This window comes from Pongo pygmaeus, chromosome 10, assembly GCF_028885625.2.
Source record: "Pongo pygmaeus isolate AG05252 chromosome 10, NHGRI_mPonPyg2-v2.0_pri, whole genome shotgun sequence".
Classification (NCBI taxonomy): Eukaryota; Metazoa; Chordata; class Mammalia; order Primates; family Hominidae; genus Pongo; species Pongo pygmaeus.
Window position 1 is genome coordinate 28,065,827 of NC_072383.2, and position 19,671 is coordinate 28,085,497.

The 19,671-nt window shown below is 39.8% G+C and overlaps 1 protein-coding gene across 4 annotated transcripts in view; it reads right to left on the reverse strand.

Moving 5' to 3' along the window:
• The window catches only part of TM7SF3 (transmembrane 7 superfamily member 3), a 40,443-nt gene extending 23,943 nt beyond the window's left edge, over positions 1 to 16,500 (reverse strand). For 2 of the 4 annotated variants that reach the window (XM_063672532.1, XM_054442426.2), the window contains exons 1-3: positions 16,102 to 16,500; positions 5,307 to 5,461; positions 1,591 to 1,741 (exon numbers count right to left, since the gene is read on the reverse strand). In XM_063672532.1, the coding sequence (XP_063528602.1) occupies positions 1,591 to 1,741; positions 5,307 to 5,461; positions 16,102 to 16,192 (397 nt within the window). In that variant the 5' untranslated portion in view covers positions 16,193 to 16,500. The remainder of the gene's footprint in view (positions 1 to 1,590; positions 1,742 to 5,306; positions 5,462 to 16,101) is intronic. The other 2 variants (XM_063672531.1, XM_063672533.1) reach the window with 2 other exon arrangements.
• Between the last annotated feature and the right edge of the window lie 3,171 nt (positions 16,501 to 19,671).

Below are 19,671 nucleotides of genomic sequence, written 5' to 3' on the forward strand. Positions count from 1 at the left end.
TCTCCTGCCGCAGCCTCCTGAGTACCTGGGATTATAGACACCTGCCACCACACCTGGCTAATTTTTGTATTTTTAGTAGAGATAGGGTTTCACCATGTTGGCCAGACTAGTCTCAAACTCCTGATTATATAAATTATACTTGCAACCTGCTTCGGCCTCCCAAAGTGCTGGGATTACACTGTGCCCGGCCTGCTCCCATCTAAAGGCAGAACCTCCAGGCTTTCTTCCTACCTTCTTGAGTACTCCACAGTCTTGCGCTTATTCCTCAGCAGTTATTATCCACCAGAAACAGTGCCTGACACATAGTAGGCACTATGAAAGTATCTGCTATGATTTTTTGCCCTAAATATACAAGTACATGCCTGGGTAATCTCACTCACTGCCATAGCTTTTATTAACAGCTATTTACTTGGGAATCTAATCTCACCCCTCCACTTCAGGCCCTTATTTAAATTACCTACTGTGCATTTCCATCCAAATGTCCTACAAGCATCTCAGATTGTGTCCCAAACTGAAGTCATCATCTACTCCATCCCACCTCCCAAAACATCCAGCACCACCATAACCCTGTTCCTACAGCTATTTTGTATCACTATTTCCCTGCTGCCCAAATAGGAAACCTATGCTTCCCTCTTATAATCCATAATCACCAGTCACTGTGTTGTATCAATTCCACCTTCTGGATATCTCAAATCCTGCTCCTCTTCTCCATCCTGCCTCTCATGGCCTCTGTTCAGATCCTCATTTCTCATTTTGTGCTGAGTCCTGACTCTGCTGTGCCCTCTCCAATCCATCCCCACACTGCTTCTAGAGTTGGCTTTCTAAGAGATGAAATGGACCACACCATTCCTCTGCTTAAAAACTCTATGCCTCCTTAGAACCTACCTCAAAATAAATACAAACCTCAAATTGTATGCAAGGCCCTCCACACTCCAGCTGCAGCCACACTCACAACGTGCCATTCTCCAAATCATTTTTCTTCATGATGTCGAGCTTACTGCTTCTGCTTAGAATAACTAAACTGTTAAGGACTATGTCTTGCCTTGACTATTACTGCTTCTCCAAGGGCTCCCTAAATGTTTTTTGAATGAATAAACATGTTCTCCTAGTCACTACCTGAGCTTTCAGTCATCGTGCTAATTCTCTTACTATAAAATATTTCTGACTATAGGCCGGGCGCAGTGGCTCATGCCTGCAATCCCAGCACTTTGGGAGGCTGAGGCGGGTGAATCACAAGGTCAGGAGTTCGAGACCAGCCTGGCCAACATGGTGAAACACCGTCTCTACTAAAAATACAAAAAATTAGCTGGGCGTGGTGGCGGGTGCCTGTAATCCCAGCTACTCGGGAGGCTGAGGCAGGAGAATTGCTTGAACCCGGGAGGCGGAGGTTGCAGTGAGCCGAGATCAAGCCACTACACTCTAGCCTGGGCGACAGTGTGAGACTCCATCTCGAAAAAAAAAAAAAAAAAAATTCTGATTATATAAATTATACTTGCAACAAACAATCTTAATAGGATAATTTTCCTTAACATTTCATGAACACATTCTTTATTCCAAAGAGTAAGAGGGAGGAGAAGACAGAACGGTTACCTCTTTCTGAGTAGGAGAGTAGGATAGCCATATTCTGGACAGGCTGTATGCCTGAAGTCCCCAAGTACCAAGTGCATGTACTCTGCTCCGGTCTAAGGATGAAAACCAGTCCACTGGCAGTGCCTGTTTCCGAGGCATTGGAAAGGAGAGTCTGCAGTCCAGAAGAAACGTTGTCATGAATAGGAAGTCGAGCGAAACATATAAATTACCGAGCTGATCTAGTGCACATGTCCTATTCCAAATCTTCCCAAAACAAATAGAAAAAAAAACCTTCCTTAAATAACCAGGGAATTCTTTTCATCTCTATGTTCACATGCCCACATATATACATGGAAAAAGCATTCTGGAAAAATATACGATTGTCTTAGTTAAGGCTGCTATAACAAAGTACCACAGGTAAGGTGGCTATAAACAGAAATTTATTTTCACAATTCTAGAGTCTGGTGGTTCAAGATAGGGGTGCCAACACAGTTGGGTTCTGATGAGAGCCCTCTTATAGGCTGAAGACTCCCAACTTCTTGTTGTATCCTCACATGACACAGAAAGGGCAAGAAACATATCTGGGGTCCCTTTTATAAGGCCACTAATCCCATTCATGAGGGCTCTAAATGGGGTCCCATGACCTAATCACTTCCCGAAGACTCCACTTCCTAATACAACACACTGGGGATGAGGATTTCAACTGTGAATTTTGTGAAGACACAAACATTGTCTGTAAAAATAATCTTTGATCAGGAATAGCAGATGCACAGTGAAATTCCCAAGTGTTTCAATTAACTTGAATTAAGATTTACTATGTCAAATAATGTTTTGTCTTAGTTTCTAAGACCCCTAGGACAAAAACATGAGACCTGGCCCCAAGGAGTTCAGTTTTCGAAGTATCTTTTAAATTGTGTTATAACTGACAAACTATAAACTGTACATAAAGTATAATTTTTTCTTTTTTTTTTTTTTGAGATGGAGTCTTGCTCTGTCACCCAGGCTAGAGTGCAGTGGCGTGATCTCAGCTCACTGCAAGCTCCGCCTCCTGGGTTCCTGCCATTCTCCTGCCTCAGCCTCTCAAGTAGCTGGGAGTACAGGCGCCTGCCACCACACCTGGCTAATTTTTTGTACTTTTAGTAGAGACGAGGTTTCACCGTGTTAGCCAGGATGGTCTTGATCTTCTGACCTCGTGATCCGCCAGCATTGGCCTCCCAAAGTGCTGGGATTACAGGCATGAGCCACCGCGCCCGGCCCATAAAGTTACTTTTAAGTGTTGATATACAGACACCTGTGAAACCGTTACCATAATCAAAATAGCAAATGTATGCATCACCCCAAGTTTCCTTGTGTCCCTTCCTAATCCTTCCTCACACACTTCCTCTCTACCATCCCCCACTCCCATCTGCTTGGAAAGCTTTTTGAATAATAAAATGCTAAGCTAAGAGGTAACAGACTCAAGAGGTTCTATCAAAGCTAAGGAAATGGGAAGGAAAAGGTAGCAGAGCAGTTTCAACTTGATAAGCATAAGAAAGAATGACTCAAATATTAATTGATAAATGATCGAGTCAACAGTTTCAAAGAGCCAACTGCCATCACGACTCAAAAAAACCAAAAGTGCCACACTTTATTAGGAAGGGCACAGGAAACAGAAGCACTTCTCTTTACACAGACCACTCACTTCCTGAGCCATGTGCAGTTCTGGCCATCATCTTCTAAGTAATATAACACTGGGAACTAAAGGCAGTCCAAGAAATAAAATGATAATTAAGGACAACTAAGACCCTTTCTGCATAGAAATCAAGGCCCAAGATGCTGCCAGCCAGGTCTGTTTTATCACTGGTGATGCTGGCATCTCTTTATCCAAGCTCTGCTTCCTCAGATGTAGAAATAGGCATCACTACTACTTTGTTGAGCTTTAATGAGAATTAACCATATGGAAACCAAACACAGTGGTTCCTAACTGGGTGCATGAGACTCTGAGTTTCTGAAGGTCCCCATGAAATTTCATATTTATATTTGAGTCCATAGACTTGAGCAGTCTATGGCTGCAGGAGCTTAAGAACCACTGGCCTAGGACATAGTAGGCGTTCAACAAATATAAATCCTTATTTCCCCCATCCTCTCTCTTTTCCTTCAAATGTTGTCTTGCTGTAATATCATTAGGAAGAAACATACTGTTTGTCAATTAAAAATTGTTTTAATAGATCTAGTTAAAAAAGAGAAGAAGAAAGAACTCATCTATGTGCCATTTTACTAAGTCTCCTATGTAAGAGTCTGAATAGGAAGCTGTCTTTTGAATTCAGTGCCATAAAAAACTTGGCCTCCCCTGAGGAACTGGCATGCTCCTTCCTTTCTAAGGAAGTTATGAAATTTAACATGCTTTACCTTCTGCTTTAGCTGCAAAGAATTTGGGCAAATTCGACCTATGTGTGACATTGGTATCTCTTGTAATTAATACTATTTATTCCTTTCCTTTTTTCCTAAGCTGAATTCTTCCATTTCTAGTCTATTAGCTAACCCCACACACACACACCCCACAACACACACGCACACACGTGCACAACCCCATGCGCACAATTTCCAAACCTCTATGGTAGGGGAAAGAAGTCAGGAATAAAAATACACAAAATAGTAAGAAAGACAGTGTGACCAACGCCTCTAATATTCTATACGGGCTGGGGCGCAGTGGCTCATGCCTGCAATCCCAGCACTTTGGGATGCCCAGACAGGAGGATCACTTGAGGCCAGGAGTTCAAGACCGGCCTGGGCAATGTAGCAAAACCTCATCTCTACAAAAAAAAAAAAATATTAAAAATTAGCCAAGTGTGGTGACATGTGCCTGTAGTTCCAGGATCACTTAAGACCAGGAATTTGAGCCATGATCACACAACCACATTCTAGCCTGGGTGATGGAGTGAGATCCTATCTCTAAAAAACTAAAAATAAAAATTTTTTAAAATTACATATGAATTAGATTAAGACAGATTTGTTTACCAAATTCCAGAATATTATAATACAGGCTTAGGACAAAGAAAAAGAAGAATAACTTCATACAAGATGAAATGCATGTATTGGTCTATGGCATCATAGAGACTAAATGTAGATAGACTGTAAAAGATTACATAAATGGCAGACTCTTCATAGCGTAAGCTAACCCAGAGAATTTTAAAAACTTTCTAAGGCTGAGGTTGAGGTTAAGGGGTTTAGTGATGACATCTATAATAGAGTCCTTAATACTGATGGAGGCATAACACAGGGCTGGATGAACGGAGCACTATAATTTTTTTGTTGTTTGCATGACAGAGTCCAAAGAATAAAGTTGATATTATAGGATTCTTGGTAAAGTTCAATACTGTAGCTAAACAACAATGAAAACCCATTAAACATATATTCTCAGGTAAAAATTATTAAGGCCCCACTAAAGTAAGAAAATGAAAAGGTGGGAATTCACGAAGAAAACTTGCCTGCATAGTGGTGACATTTGTCACAGGGTGCCCTTCCCCCCAGCTCAGCTCTCCATTACCCCTTTTTAGGTCAGAGACTGCCACACTCAAGAAAGGCCTGAGATACTCTCATTCACTGACTTGAAAACATCCTATCTTGATTTTTTAAAATTTAAGACATAAGATCATAAACATAAAAGAGATAGAGATATCAAATTCTAATGCTCATACTAAATACCAGACCCCCAAAATATAGAAATGATTTTTACTAAAATAATTCTTTGCACTTACCGGAGAAAAGGAAACAGTTGTATTCTGATACTGTGAGTGTATTTGGAAAATAAGAAAAGTCACATTGCTTGAAATATCATGCAAAATAGCTTCCTCTGGAAAGGGCCTATTGAGCTCGAAGTATCTAAATTTCCCCACAGAAAATTCAATAAGACCTACAACGAGATAAACTTTTCATTACAACACTTGTACTCTCATATCAATTTGCAGAAATCATATTCATAAATGAATGTGGAATTTAATCCTCAGGAAAATTCTTTGAGGTAAATATGGTTATTGCTCCTATTTCACTGCTAAAGACAATGCGGCTTAAAAAGTGACACAGCCCATCCAGGGTCATCCAGCCAGTGAATGGTAGAGCTCAGAACTAAAATGCAAGAGGTATTTCAAAAGGTATGCTGAAGACGGGCTCCTGGAGCCCAGAGAAACTTCCCCTCTGGTAGCAGCAATAACAATGATCTTTGGAACAGAGTACCTGAATTTAAAGATGACAATCCTGTGGGGCTACTAACAATCATGAATGTGTTGGTGTTAAAGAACCATAACCGTCTAGTAAATTCTGAAGTCAGCATAGCCTGAAGAGACACAGGTGGCTGCAATTTAATACCGATGTTTACCAGCTGTGTGATTCTAGGCAAGTTCCTTAAATCCCCTTAAGCCTCAATTTCCTCATCTGTCTAATGGAGACTGCAAAGGAAGGTGAAATCAATGCTGACAAAAATGTCCATTGAGTGCCCACACCAGGCACTGCACATACAATTCTGAACCACAGGCATTCTGGAAAAGAGAGCTTTTGTTTGCTTAAGGATCAAACTGAGTCCATAAAAAAGATAGGTTATAACAAGAACAGTTTTTCAACACCTCCTCCAGGCCTGTCCCATCTGTCTACTTGCCTCCATGGTCTGCGTCTCACTGACTCTGTCCCCACTTCTCTGTGGTGTGTTTCTGCCAGCTGCACATCAGCTCTGTCTTTTTTCAATCTAACTCTCAAATAATCCTTTAATTAGGTTGCTTTTACTCCTGTGCAGTCCTGGATTCCTACCTCACCCCCCATCCTATAGTCAGTATCTGTCTGCATGAACAGCAGAAGAGATCCCAAGTTTCACATAAGCAGTCTTGGGGGTTCAATTCTAAACAAACAAACAAAAGATTTAGATTAAATACAGATGAAAAGGAGTTGATGAAAAAAGATTATAATTCACCTGAGTCCCATAGTGGAACTGTCATGTTTTATTTTAGAAGGAAATTAGAGTCAGTGGGCAGTAAAACATTTCAGATACTAAATAACTTAGTAACACATTCTTATATGCCATGTTCCAAGAAGGTCAATTTTCAACACTTTTTTTTTAATACGAAAGCTCCACTAGATGATTTAAAACCAAACAGAACCAAAAAAATCAAGAATGAGTAGCCTGTGGAAGAACAGCCAAAAAGAAGACACAAATAGTGCTAAGACTAGAATAATGTTAACCTCTATATATTTTCCCTAAGCTCTGTGATGCTATATTACATTCATAACTTAATGTTTTTTTAAAAAAAAATGATAGAAGGTTACAATTTCATTTCTAAAACTCTAGAGAAAATTTTAATAGTTTTAACAATGACAAATGAAGATAGTATATTTCCTATTTATGGAACCAGAAAGACATTTTACATTTTAAATGGACCAAACTCCAGCTGGAACAGAGGTTAAAATATTAAGGAATGGCCAATAGAATCTGGGTAGGGAAGTCTGGAAAAAGTTTGTGTGCATGTGTTTTTTCTTTTTAAAAAGAAATGAGAAAAACATGTTTATATTTTCCAGGCCTTCCCATTATCACAATTATTTTATTAGAAAAGCAAATTATACATAAAACTATATGGATTTCAGTAAATTACACTAAAAATATTTCATTTATTGCCCTTCAAGTTTGGTCCCATCCATCATGCATCCTCCAAGTCTTAAAAATTCCCACGCGTTTTGGCAGTATCAGTCTGCTTTCCTAGAAATTAATCAGATTTCTATCCTTTGTTCACAGCACTCAACTCACTTACCATCCTGCCTTTTCTAGTCTACAACTTCAGTTTTTCCTTTTTGTTCTCATTTTCCCTATTTGGCAATATTTATAAGCTACTCATGGACTAGGCACTCTAGTTGTTGGGCACCATGATCAAAACTGATACAAACAAATTCATAAAGGTTATCCAAGGCTTCTGTAATTATCACTTAAATTTGCCCTTTGATATATTTTAGAAAATGTTCTAATAATCCTCATGTCTATCTCCCATGACAAGGGCCTTCCATCAGAACAGTATACAGAAACTTTAAAAGCCCTGGAAGAGACTGAAGCCATCAACTAGAGAAGCCTTCATGGTAAACTTTTCTTAACCTTCCCTTAACCTATCACGCAGGATGAGGATGAATCACAACTCAAAAATACTTGGAGAAACAAAACTTTGGAAAGACAGTACGGAAACACAGAACCATGGAAACTAAAATATATTGTTAAACAACTGATGACTTGACAAAATAAGTAGGGGGGTATTAAAAGCAGGTATCTCTTGGAGTATATTTTAACTGATTTTCTTTTTTTTTTTTTTTGAGACGGAGTCTCACTCTTGACACCTAGGTGGAATGCAGTGGCACAATTTTAGCTTACTGAAATCTCCACCTCCAGGTTCAAGCAATTCTCCTGAGTACCTCCTGAGTACCTGGGATTACAGGCATGTGCCACCACGCCTGGCTAATTTTTGTATTTTTAGTAGAGACGGGGTTTCACTATGTTGGCCAGGCTAGTCTCGAACTCCTGACCTCAAGCGATCCGCCCATCTCAGCCTCGCAAAGTGCTGGAATTACAAGCATGAGCTACCCTGCCCGGCTGATTTTTCTTTTTTTTACACTTGTCCTTCTTTTTCTTTTTCTTTTTTTTTTGAGACAGAGTCTTGCTGCGTCGCCAGGCTGGAGTGCAGTGGCGCAATCTTAGCTCACTGAAATCTCCACCTGGGATTACAGGTATGTGCCACTACGCCCGGCTAATTTTTTGTATTTTTAGTAGGAACTGGGTTTCACTATGTTGGCCAGGCTGGTCTCAATCTCTTGACCTCGTGAGCCGCCCACCTGGGCCTCCCAAAGTGTTGGGATTACAAGCATGAGCCACCACGCCAGGCCAACTCTACATTTTAAATGTTTATAAAATAGGAACACACACTAGGAAAAAAAAAGGGACAAAATGGGACATTCTCTCAACATTCTGCCACTGTTTTGCTTTCCCTTAAAATGGTAATATTTTTCTAGAAAATATATAATCCTTATAAAAGGTGCTAAATAAACAGAAAGTCAACTCCTCCAGCAAGTATACTGTACAGAAATCATCACTGCTAACAGTTGGGATATATCTTTTAGGGCTTAGGCAGATATAAGCATGCATATTTCCACGTAGATGGAAAAAGATATAAATATGTTTGATATTGCCCATTTAACAGGTCTTATATATCTTTCCATAGCAACACAGATAATTCTAGCTTTACCACTTTAAAAGCTACAGAGTATTCCATTCTGGGTATGTACCATAATTATTCACCCAATCTCCTATTAATGAACATCTAGGCTGTTACCATTACAGCATGAATAATAAATTAGTAAGAAATAAAATAGTTCTGATTTTGTGGAAGACTATTCCAGAAAGCATGTGTGTCAGGCAATAAATCTATTTGAGAGAGTTTTTGCTGTGACAGTGTAACAGATGATCTTTGATCTTAAATGATTAAACTGTACCTAAAAAGTCTTGTTCTAGTCTAAGATATCCAGAAATAAAAACAAACAGACCATGTGAGAATACATAATGATTAGGACCAAAAATTAATCTGCAGTATTTGCTTCTGAATTCTTCTTCAAGAAACATACCTGAATTTCAGGAATAATTATAACTTTCATCTGTTACTTCCTGGATTTCCCAAAAGCTACAGGAAAATGATGCCTCATCATCTTCCTTTCCTCAAATGCCTATAATGCGAACCAGGCAGAAGCCAGATAATAAAAGGGAGGGACATTGTATACATTATTTAAAACCTGGTCACTTGACAAAATAGGTAGGGGTATTAAGAGGAAGTATCTCTGGGGGTGTATTTTAAGTGATTTTTTTTCTTTTCATTACACATTTCTTTATTTTTTAAATTTTCTATAGTGACCATAAGGTGTCCTTTTCATAAGAAATTACAATACCGTGATTATACACCCTGGCTATAAATTACAATCATCTGGAGGGGATTTAAAAAAAAAACAGAACACTGCTGCCTGGGACCCTCTCCAGATGAGTTAAATCAAAATCCCTGGGGCTAAGGTCCAGGTATCAATTAAAAAACAAATATTCATTAAATACTATGCAGAAAAATACACAAATTTTACACACCCATGAATTAACCAGCACCTAAACAGCATTCTAGCATCTTAGTGGTCCCCCTGTGGCCCCTCCCAATCACATCTTCTTTCCTCCCCAGAGGGAAATAGGGTCCTAAGTTCAAACACTAGGAATTTAGTTGGGGGAATTCAATTGAATAGAATTTACAGCACAATTTTTGTGTGTTTGGCTTCTTTAAAATCAGCATTATGTTTGTGCAATACATTCCAGCTGCTATAAGTAGCCATAACTCATTATCATTATTGTATACTTCATGAAATAACATGCCACAATGTATGTATCTGTTCTACTGGTAATAAACATCTGTATTTCTCGTTTAGAGTTATAAATAACTCTAAACATTTTCTGTGCATGTCTTTTGGTACATGCGTATACACATTTTTGTTGGGTGGAACCTATGAGTAGAATTATCAGGTAACAGGGTATTCTCATCTTCAGTAGATACTGCCAGTCTTCCAACAATGTTTTGCCAATGTATACCGCATCAACTTACTGTAGGAAAGTGTTCCAATTGCCCAAAAGTCTCACCAACACCTGGTATCATTAATTTATCTGCTGGGTATATAGTGGTATCTGATTGTGATTTTAATTTGCACTTCCCTAATTACTCATGGGTGTTAACAAACCTTTGCTTTGCTTATTGGCTATTTGGATGTCCTCTTTGTGAAAGAGTCTGTTCGAGTCTTTTACACATATTAAAAATGGAACTGTCTGTCCTTCTTCAATTTTAGGAGTTTTTAATACATCATAGATATGAGTATTGTGACAGATATGTTGCAAATATATTCTCCCACTCTTGTTGCTTGTCTTTGCACTCTGTTACCTTTAGATTAACAGTTTTCATTTTAGCAGCCAATTTCTCAGGTTTTTCCTTTATGATTAGTCCTTTTTGTGTCATTTTAAAGAAATCTTTGTCAACATATACCAAGATCATGAAGATACATTCCCAAGTTAACTTCTAGAAGTTTATCTTTCACATTTAGAGCTAAAAATCAATCTGATGCTGATTTTTATACATGGTGTAAGATAGAGGTCACAGTTCATTGTTTCATATGTTTATCTACTTGACAGCAACCTTCACTAAAAATACCACCCTGTAGTACCGCATGTTCTCTCACTTATAAATGGGAGCTATATAATGTGTACACACGGGCCTACACTGTAGACTGATAGACACTGAAGACTGAGGAAGGTGGGAGGGGGCCAAAGATAAGAAATTACTTAATGAGTACAATTTACATAATTCCAGTGATGGATACACTAAAAGCCCTGACTTCACCACTGCACAATATATCCTGTAACTACACTTGTGCTCCGTAAGTTTATACAAATAAAATAATTTTAAAATACCATCATCTCCCTACCCTACTGCTTTGCAGTCCCACCTTTCACATAAGTCAAGTGAACATATGTGTTTGTTTCTGGAGTCTCAATTGTATTCTACTGGCTTATTTATCTAGCTATAGACACCAATCCTAACACAAATATTACAACTCTCTTAACTCCTGCTCCAAATTTGTTCTTCCTCCTCAAATTTCTCTTGACTATTTCTGATCCTTTACATTTCCATATAAGTTTTAGAAATCAGCCTGTCAATATCCACACACACACAAAAAAACCTGCTGGGATTTTGATTGGGATGGCCCTGAATATACACATTAATTTAGGGAGAAATGATACCTTTAAAATATCTTTATCTTTAGAATTTCATAATCTATGAATTTCCAATATTCCTCTATTTCTTTAGTTTCTCAATTTATCTAAAAATGTTGAGATGTATTATGTTATTTTCTCTGTAGAGGTCTTTACATATCCCATGATAATCATCCCAGAATACATAATGTTTCTTGAGGCTATTTTAAATGTACTTTTTCTTAATTTTATTTTTTAACATTTTGTAGAGATGAGGTCTTGCTATGTTGATCAGACTGGTCTTGAACTCTTGGCCCCAAGAGATCCTCCCCCACTCAGTCTTCCAAAGTGCTGGGATTACAGACTGAACCACAGCACCTGGCCCTGCTTTTTCTTTTAAATGTCTATTTCTAGCTGTCTCTTCACCAATATACCTTTTATAAAAAGTTCTCCATGTAATTCTAATGTTTAGCCAGGTTTGAAAACTCCTAACATAGTGTTTGACAAACAAGCAAAGGATAAATATGTACTTTTTCCCCCATCTTAGTTATCTTTAACCTAACATCTGTGTGAAAATACTTTGGCAGTGTAACCTTGGCAATCCAACATCCATTGTGCAATTTTTTTCAGAAGATTGCTTTAACTAAACCAGTTGTGGTTTGATTCCTGGCTGTGCAGGATTTTGTCATTTTTAATGGTCCAACGTCTAACACAGTATAGTCACCTAACTGGCATACAGTAAATGTTTGTTAAATGATGGCTGAACTATGTGACCTCAGGCAAGTAATGTATTTCCTCTGGGCTTCAGTTCCCTCAAAGTAAAATTGAGGTAACTGTGCTGCCATCAGTTGGCTGCTGAAAGTATCAAACAAACAGGAAACAACTTTTAAACTGCCCAAGGCTACACAATAAAGCATCATTTATTAACTTCCATTAGCTTTCCTGTGTTTCACAGGTTCATCTCCTTACTGAAAGAAAAGAAAGAAAGAAAGAGAATCAGGCACTCAGAGCAGCCCTACGAATAAACTAGTGGGAAGAAAGGGACTAACATGTACAGGGCATTCACAGAAATTCCAGGCACATCATAAGCATTACATCGAGAAAGAGACTTCCACAGAGTGACAACAAAAGATACTGAAAGTCAAGACAACTTAAACAGCTCAGTCTGGTAGAAACTCATTTAATTCCTGCTCATAAAAACAGATTTAGCAAAAGAAGACACATATCCAAAAAATATCCTGAAGAAGCTAACAGGAATTTAACTTCACCTCTAAGGCATATGGAAAAGGATTTATTAGAAGCATTTTATGAGGCATAATTAGATCTTATGACTTGGAGAGTAGGAGGAAAAAAGACAGCACATCAAAAGATATTACAAAGCAAACAGCTAACATCAAGTTGGGGCACTTACATTAGCTTTCCTCTAAAAAGAATGGCTTTTTTTGCCATCTGACCTATAGAAGGGACTTGAAACAATTTCTCACACCCATCTTCCATTCTTACCCAGAATCACTTTTTCTTTCCAATAATTCCACTCTAAAAAGAGCTGCCCAATCCTAATCCTTTCCTTTTTCTTTCTGAATCAGATCCTAATCTGGCAACCATAAAAATTTCCAACTCCTTTTTACTATTTTACTAAAATTTACTTCTACTGTTTGTGTTTCAACACAACAACCAAATTCTAAGAGAAATCCATCATAGCCTAGTCTTCATAATTCTCTTCACATTAAAAACAAAAATGGTTCAGCTACTTGAATTGGTCAGCAGTCAACTGCCCCTCCCAACTTCTCATTGTTATCTTCTTACAAATGTTCAATAGCCCTAAAGGTTGAAAGGAAACACAAAAATGAACATATTAGCTTCACACACTTTTTAGAGAAAGACAGCACTTGCAACTAACCACAAACGGCCTGCTACCTTGGTAAAGCATCATCAATAGCACAAAGACTGAAAGGCCCAAATGATGCTGTGCTCAAGTCCAATTACTATGAAATTCCACAGGAGTTACTGGATATGAATCTAAACAAATGAAAGATGTTAAAGGCAGCAGTGAACTGGGACTCCAAGAGAAGGGAAAACTGCTTAAAAGTATGATCCATCTCATGTGCCTACTGGTCACAGAAAGCACCCTCCTCAGACATTCTAGGAACTCCGTCTGCCACATTCCAAGATTTATTTAGCATTCAGGCCACTACAGAAGTCATGCAAGTTAGCTCATCCTGCCAAAGATGGGTAAATCCTCCTAAATTACAGCAGATGCTCAATTTCTTCAGTTTGTATGGTTATCAGAATCATCATCATCAAACATCAATCCAGCCATTTTCTAGGAGGATTATGCAAATCCTGAACTACGTCCTTCTACCTTTCTATACTGATTTTTAGCTGACAGATGTGGAGAATATCAGCTTTTATTATCACTCAGCAGTTAAGTCCCCACATTGTCCCTCTTCTGCACAGAATGACAATACCAATGCAAGGCAAAAAGAATAACATTGAGGAATATCAGTGCTATAATCATAGCAAAGAGGCAAAAAGCAGTGTCTGAAAAAATTAATTTCTCAACCTATTCATATTTTTTAACTTTTGTATAAAAATGTCTAGGTATTAAATACTAACACCAACTAGAAAGAAAAAGTTCTGGATGCCTGCTCTCCTGACTCAGGGGCTGGCCTCGATCAACTAAAAACTCTAATATCTCAAATTCTTCACCTGTTAAAATGGAGATAGCATCTCTTCTACCTCCATCATAAGGTTATTTTGAAGAATGAGGATTCACAGAAGGATTAAGTACAAAGCACCATGCCATGTAAGATATTCTTATTGGAAGACAGCTTTACTGAAGTGGAAGGACTATGAAATTTGCAGGGAGACTCACCTGGGTTCAAGTCCTATCTGTAACCCTAGCAGCTGTTCATTTGTTCCTCTGGCAAGGGAGGAAGATCATTACATTGTAGAGTGGTGGGGATTAAATAACACTGCACATGGAAAGCACCTGGCACACACTATACACAGTGAATGTTAGTGCCCTATTATAAGCAAGGTTTTTCTGCAAAAAAAAAAATTGCCCTTTTCAGCTTTGGCCTCAGTCCTATACAAAGATCCTAGAATTCAGTTTTCACAAGGGCTTTTCAAAGATAAGTGCATAGCGACACAATCACATTATTCAGAAAATACTATGTTTCAGAACTGCAACTAGTCTATTAAACTCAAAACTCAAAACTCAAAACAGAATGTGCTTAATTTCATGGAAAAGCACATGATGATCTGCCTGGCACAACTAGTGCCTTTTACATTTTATATTAACAAACCATGAGCTGTTGCCCAAACCCATTCACCAAGCACAAGACCTACAATCTAACATCCCATTCTGAGTTCTCACTGAGATGAACAAGAGTTACCTGAAATTGGCCGAGCGCGGTGGCTCACGCCTGTAATCCCAGCACTCTGGGAGGCCAAGGCGGGCCGATCACGAGGTCAGGAGTTCGAGACCAGCCTGAAGAACATGGTAAAACCCCGCCTGTACTAAAAATAGAAAAACTAGCTGGGTGTGGTGGCGGGCGCCTGTAATCCCAGCTACTCTGGAGGCTGAGGCAGGAGAATTGCTTGAACCCGGGTGGCGGAGGTTGCAGTCAGCCAAGATCATGCCACTGCACTCCAGCCTAGACGACAGAGCGAGACTCTGTCAAAAAAAAAAAAAAAAAGTCACCTGAAATCATCAAAAATGGTGTACTCATAGGGAGCCAAGCCCAGGCATGTTTCTTCTTGGCTCCCACAGGTGAATTTGAAGTGGCAATAGAACTTCGTTGATTCTTGTTTTTCTCATTTTAGTTTTACTCTCTACTAAATTGTTATTTTTTACAGTTCATTTATGGATGACAAGTTATTTCCTGTTGGTAGCTGCAATGATTGGGAATTTTGTGATCTCTGTAAACGAATTAATATCTCATAGAGATCTACTTCCTGTTAGATATGAGACAACAGAGAACACAGTTTTTGTCCATTTGTCTTTTTTAAGGTCAAATCCATTAGAAATTTCTTGTCCTCAAGTAAGGAGAACAACTCTGATACCTGGACTGGCAAGCTTTTGTGTTTCTGTGTTTATTTTTCATTTGTGGCTGAACTTGTAGAATTGAGGGTATACACACTCTATCTGTATGTCTATGTATCTGTAATTCAGAAAGTCCTTTATTTCTCATTGTGAGTATGGAATGTTTTCCTGTCTCTAGATGGTATTAATAAATTAGATGGTAAAGGCTCTTTAAAAATATATAAATAAAGCCCCATTCTGGGTTCATTTTTCTCTCAAACTCTGTAGAACATAACCAATTTGAAAAGCCTCTAGATTTGGGGGTGTAAAAACTCCATGCAGCTTGAGAGCCATCAGTCATTAAGCCGCTAGTTCCACACCAAGTCTTGCTGTCCAGAAGCTCAGTCCACAGGAGAGCAAAGAGGCGCTTTAGTAAGTTAAATTAAAGCCACAAACATGGCTGCTCCCTAAGGGAGATAATACTGTGTTAAAAAAAAGAATTATTTATCTCTTCCCATTTCCTCCGCTAAATGAGGAGGTTAATAGTAAGGCCTCCTTAGCCATGCGTGTTTCCACTGTAGGAAACACCATTCGTGCCGGTTCTGGACTCACCACCCAGCGTGTACCAACGCCCCCAGCACCATCTCCCTGCTAGGCTGACAGACCCCGGGCGGATTTTGACCTTGCAAGAAATGCGAAAGCAACTTTGGGTTGCAGAAGCCAGGCGCCCCGACCTTACCCTCGCTGGAGTTCCCGAAGACCTCGGCTGCACCAGCCACCCGGTGTTCGGATGCCAGCACCGCTACGATCAGCAGCTGCAGGAACCCCATTGCTGCCTGAGACGGTCTGGGCCCACGCCAGGGCTGGGGAGGGATGCGGGTGTGCGCGCCGGGGCCCCGCAGCCTCGCCCACGCTATCCCGGGGCGCCCGCAATGGGCTCCATAGCCCGCCAGGTGCAGACGCCTCGCACCTGCCAGCTCCGCAGCCGCCGGCGCTCGCCCCGCCGAACTCCTAGCCCCAGCGAGAGGTTTCCTCTTCCGGCACCTGACCCCCAGCGCGCGTTCCCGCGCCTCCTCTCGGGCTCTAGCTGCGTCACCGCGGCAGGTCTCTGGGAGCGGGCGGTGCTGGGGCGTTTCCAGGCAGCGCGCGCCTCCTGCCGGCGCGCGGGGAACACGCAGCCTGCGGCGCTCCCGGGAGCCTCCAGAAGTCCTGGCTTGAGGCCCGGACTTTTATCTCACCAAGTAGGCAAACCACTGTGAAAGTACAAGATAACTTTCTGTTGCGGACTAACGTCGCCAGCCTCCTGTTTCCGTGTTTAACGGCCCTTTACAACAGCAAAAAAGAGGAATCGGTTGCGAAAAACACAATTGAAGGTTATTTCCCCCGGTAGCAATTGTCTTCCCTGCTGAGGCTTATGTTAGTATAAAAACGCCAGGAGAATGCTGTTTGTGTAGTGGTTCCCGCACTAGTCATAAGCACTACATTTAAAAATAGTTTCGTTTTCTCTAAGCGAAATATCCTCGAAGACACGGCCTTGGTCTGAACTTCGTCTCAAGTCTCATACCTGAGTGCTGTTTAAGGGACAGTAGTCCATGTGACAGATGTCTCATCGATGATGTGGAATTAGACGCATAGACTTAACGTTATTTGGGGAGGATTGTCTTGCTTTCCTTCCCTGGTTTTAATTTTTTTCACTTATATATTTTGATGAGTAACTTATAGCTTGGAAATTACATGTTCAGTTAATCCACTACTAAGCTAACAATATATAGCTGTGACCATAATGTGAGGAAGAGTTAAAGACAAAATTATTCAATGATACTTGTTAAAGCACCGAACGAAGACTATTGAGGACTGTCTCAATTGGCATAGGGACCACTGCAACTGGGTCTTGCAGTGGGGAAGTGGGACTGGGCTCAACTCCGAATACAGCATGGGCAAGAGGGAATTTATAGCCAACCAGCAGTATGGAGTTCAGTGAATGGAAAATTACTAAGAGGAAACATCAGAGGTAAGGGGCATTTGGTGAAACTGACCTAACAGGACTTCTGAAGACAGAACATCACCTGGGGGATGGTGCAGGGTGATGAAACTGATTAGATATGGAGGAAAGGGGGTTCTTCGCTAAAACTGGATTTTTACAAAGAAGTGCACAGATGGACCTAGCAGAAGATTCAGAAGCCGTACTGAAGTTTGGCCAAGCAAATAATCTTTGTCATAGGCACAATTCCTTCTCTGCTCTCCCACTGCCTGGTCCAAATTTTCACATCTTTGGTAGCACTATCTATTTCTGTAGTGCTTATTCACTCTCCCACATGCCCCTATTCCTATAACCCTCAGTAGATGAAATCCAAGGAAGATGAAAGGAACAATTATGATAAGGGTAGCATCTGAATCAGTGGATGGATTATTCAATAAATTGTGTTCTTACTGATTAGCTGCACTATGGGCAGAGAGAATCAGAACTCTATCTCTCACTAATTGTGAAAACAAAATCCCAAAGTAATAAAACCATAAAAGAGCTGGCAGAAGAGGGCGCTCTTTTTTTTTTTTAATAAATTGATCTCAAAATGGGAGGAGCTTTCTAAGAAGCAAAACAGCAAAGGAAACAACCATAAACGAAAAGATTGGTAGACTTGGCTACATAAATACTTTTTACATAAATATTTAAATTTTATTAAAGTAAACACACAAACAATATGAAAAGGCAAGTTGATGACCAAAAAATAAAAATTAGCAAAGGACATGAATGGGGAATTTCACCCAAAAAAAGAAATACAAATTACCAGTAAATATATGAAAAAAGTTCAATCTCACTAGTAAACAAACAAAAAAATCAAATTAACAAACAAAGATGTAAATATTTTAAAAGTGTAAGAACATCCAGTGTGGATAAAAGAGCTAAGAAGGAGGCATTCTTAGGTAGGGATACTGGGAATATACACTTTAATAAAGTAATCTGTGTCAAAAATGTTTAAAAATCTTATTTTTGTAGATTTGGTATAATCCACTTTTAGATTTAAGTACATAATTAAATACACATATAAAAATTAGTATAAGCTGGGGGAAGCGGTATATATGTCTGTAGTCCCAGATACTCAGGAGGCTGAGGCAGGAGGATTACTTGAGCCGAGGAGTTCAAGAGGGCAGTGCTGTATGATTGCACCTGTGAATAGCCACTGCCCTCCAGCCTGGGCAACATAGTGAGACCCCATCTCTTAAAAAAAATTAGTGTACAAAACTATTCATAGAGTATTATTTAGAGTAGCAGAAACATCTAAAACAACCTAAATGCCCAACAATTAGGAGTTAAATAACCTATGACAGAGCTTTATAATAGGATCCTGTGCAGCCCTTCATTTATATTCTGATTGAAGTCTTTATGAAAAGGCCAGTTATGATGCAATAAGTATATATAGTACGTGGCTTTTGTTTTCTTTTCTTTTTTTAAAAATACATCTTTTATTGACTCAGAGGAATGGATACTTTTGTTGTTTGTTTGTTTTTTTAAATGGAGTCTTGCTCTGTCACCCAGGCTAGAGTGCAGTGGTACAATCTTGGCTCACTGCAACCTCCGCCTCCCGGGTTCAAGCAATTCTCCTGCCTCCACCTCCCAAGTAGCTGGGATTACAGGCACACGCCACCATGCCCAGCTAATTTTTGTATTTTTTTTTTTTAGTAGAGATGGGGTTTCACCATGTTGGCCAGGCTGGTTTCAAAATCCTGACCTTGTGATCTGCCTACCTCAGCCTCCCAAAGTGCTGGGATTACAGGTGTGAGCCACCACACCCAGCCTGTAATTTTTTTTAAGAGACAAGATCTCACTATGTTACCCAGGCTGGCCTCAAACTCCCAGATGTAAGAATTAAAGAAAGAGGAAAGAAACAGGAAAGGTGGCTTAGAAGTCAAGGACAAGTTTATTTTAGAGAAAACAAACCTGAAAGGGGCTTCTGGCCAGTTAGGTTAAAGGCACACTCTCTTACGGACTAATAAGAGTTTTTAAGGATTTAGGGTGGGAGAGTTTATCAGAGGCTTGGACTGCTTCTGTGTCTGTTGTGCTTATCTGGGAGGGAGAGTTGTGTGTCTGTTCCCATACATCTTTTTGCAGCTGCAGGCATACCCCCTGAGTCTGCTTTTAGCTTCCCTATCTTAGTGCACCTGAAGGGAAAGGAATGTACTTATTAAGGCCCACTGTTTTACCGGGGCCCATTGTATGAGGGTGAAGTTTGGCAGTTACCCAAGAGACTTTCCCCCCACCTCCCTTTGTGCCTGAGCTGTCTTATCAGTGTTTTACTGTCTGCTCTTTCTG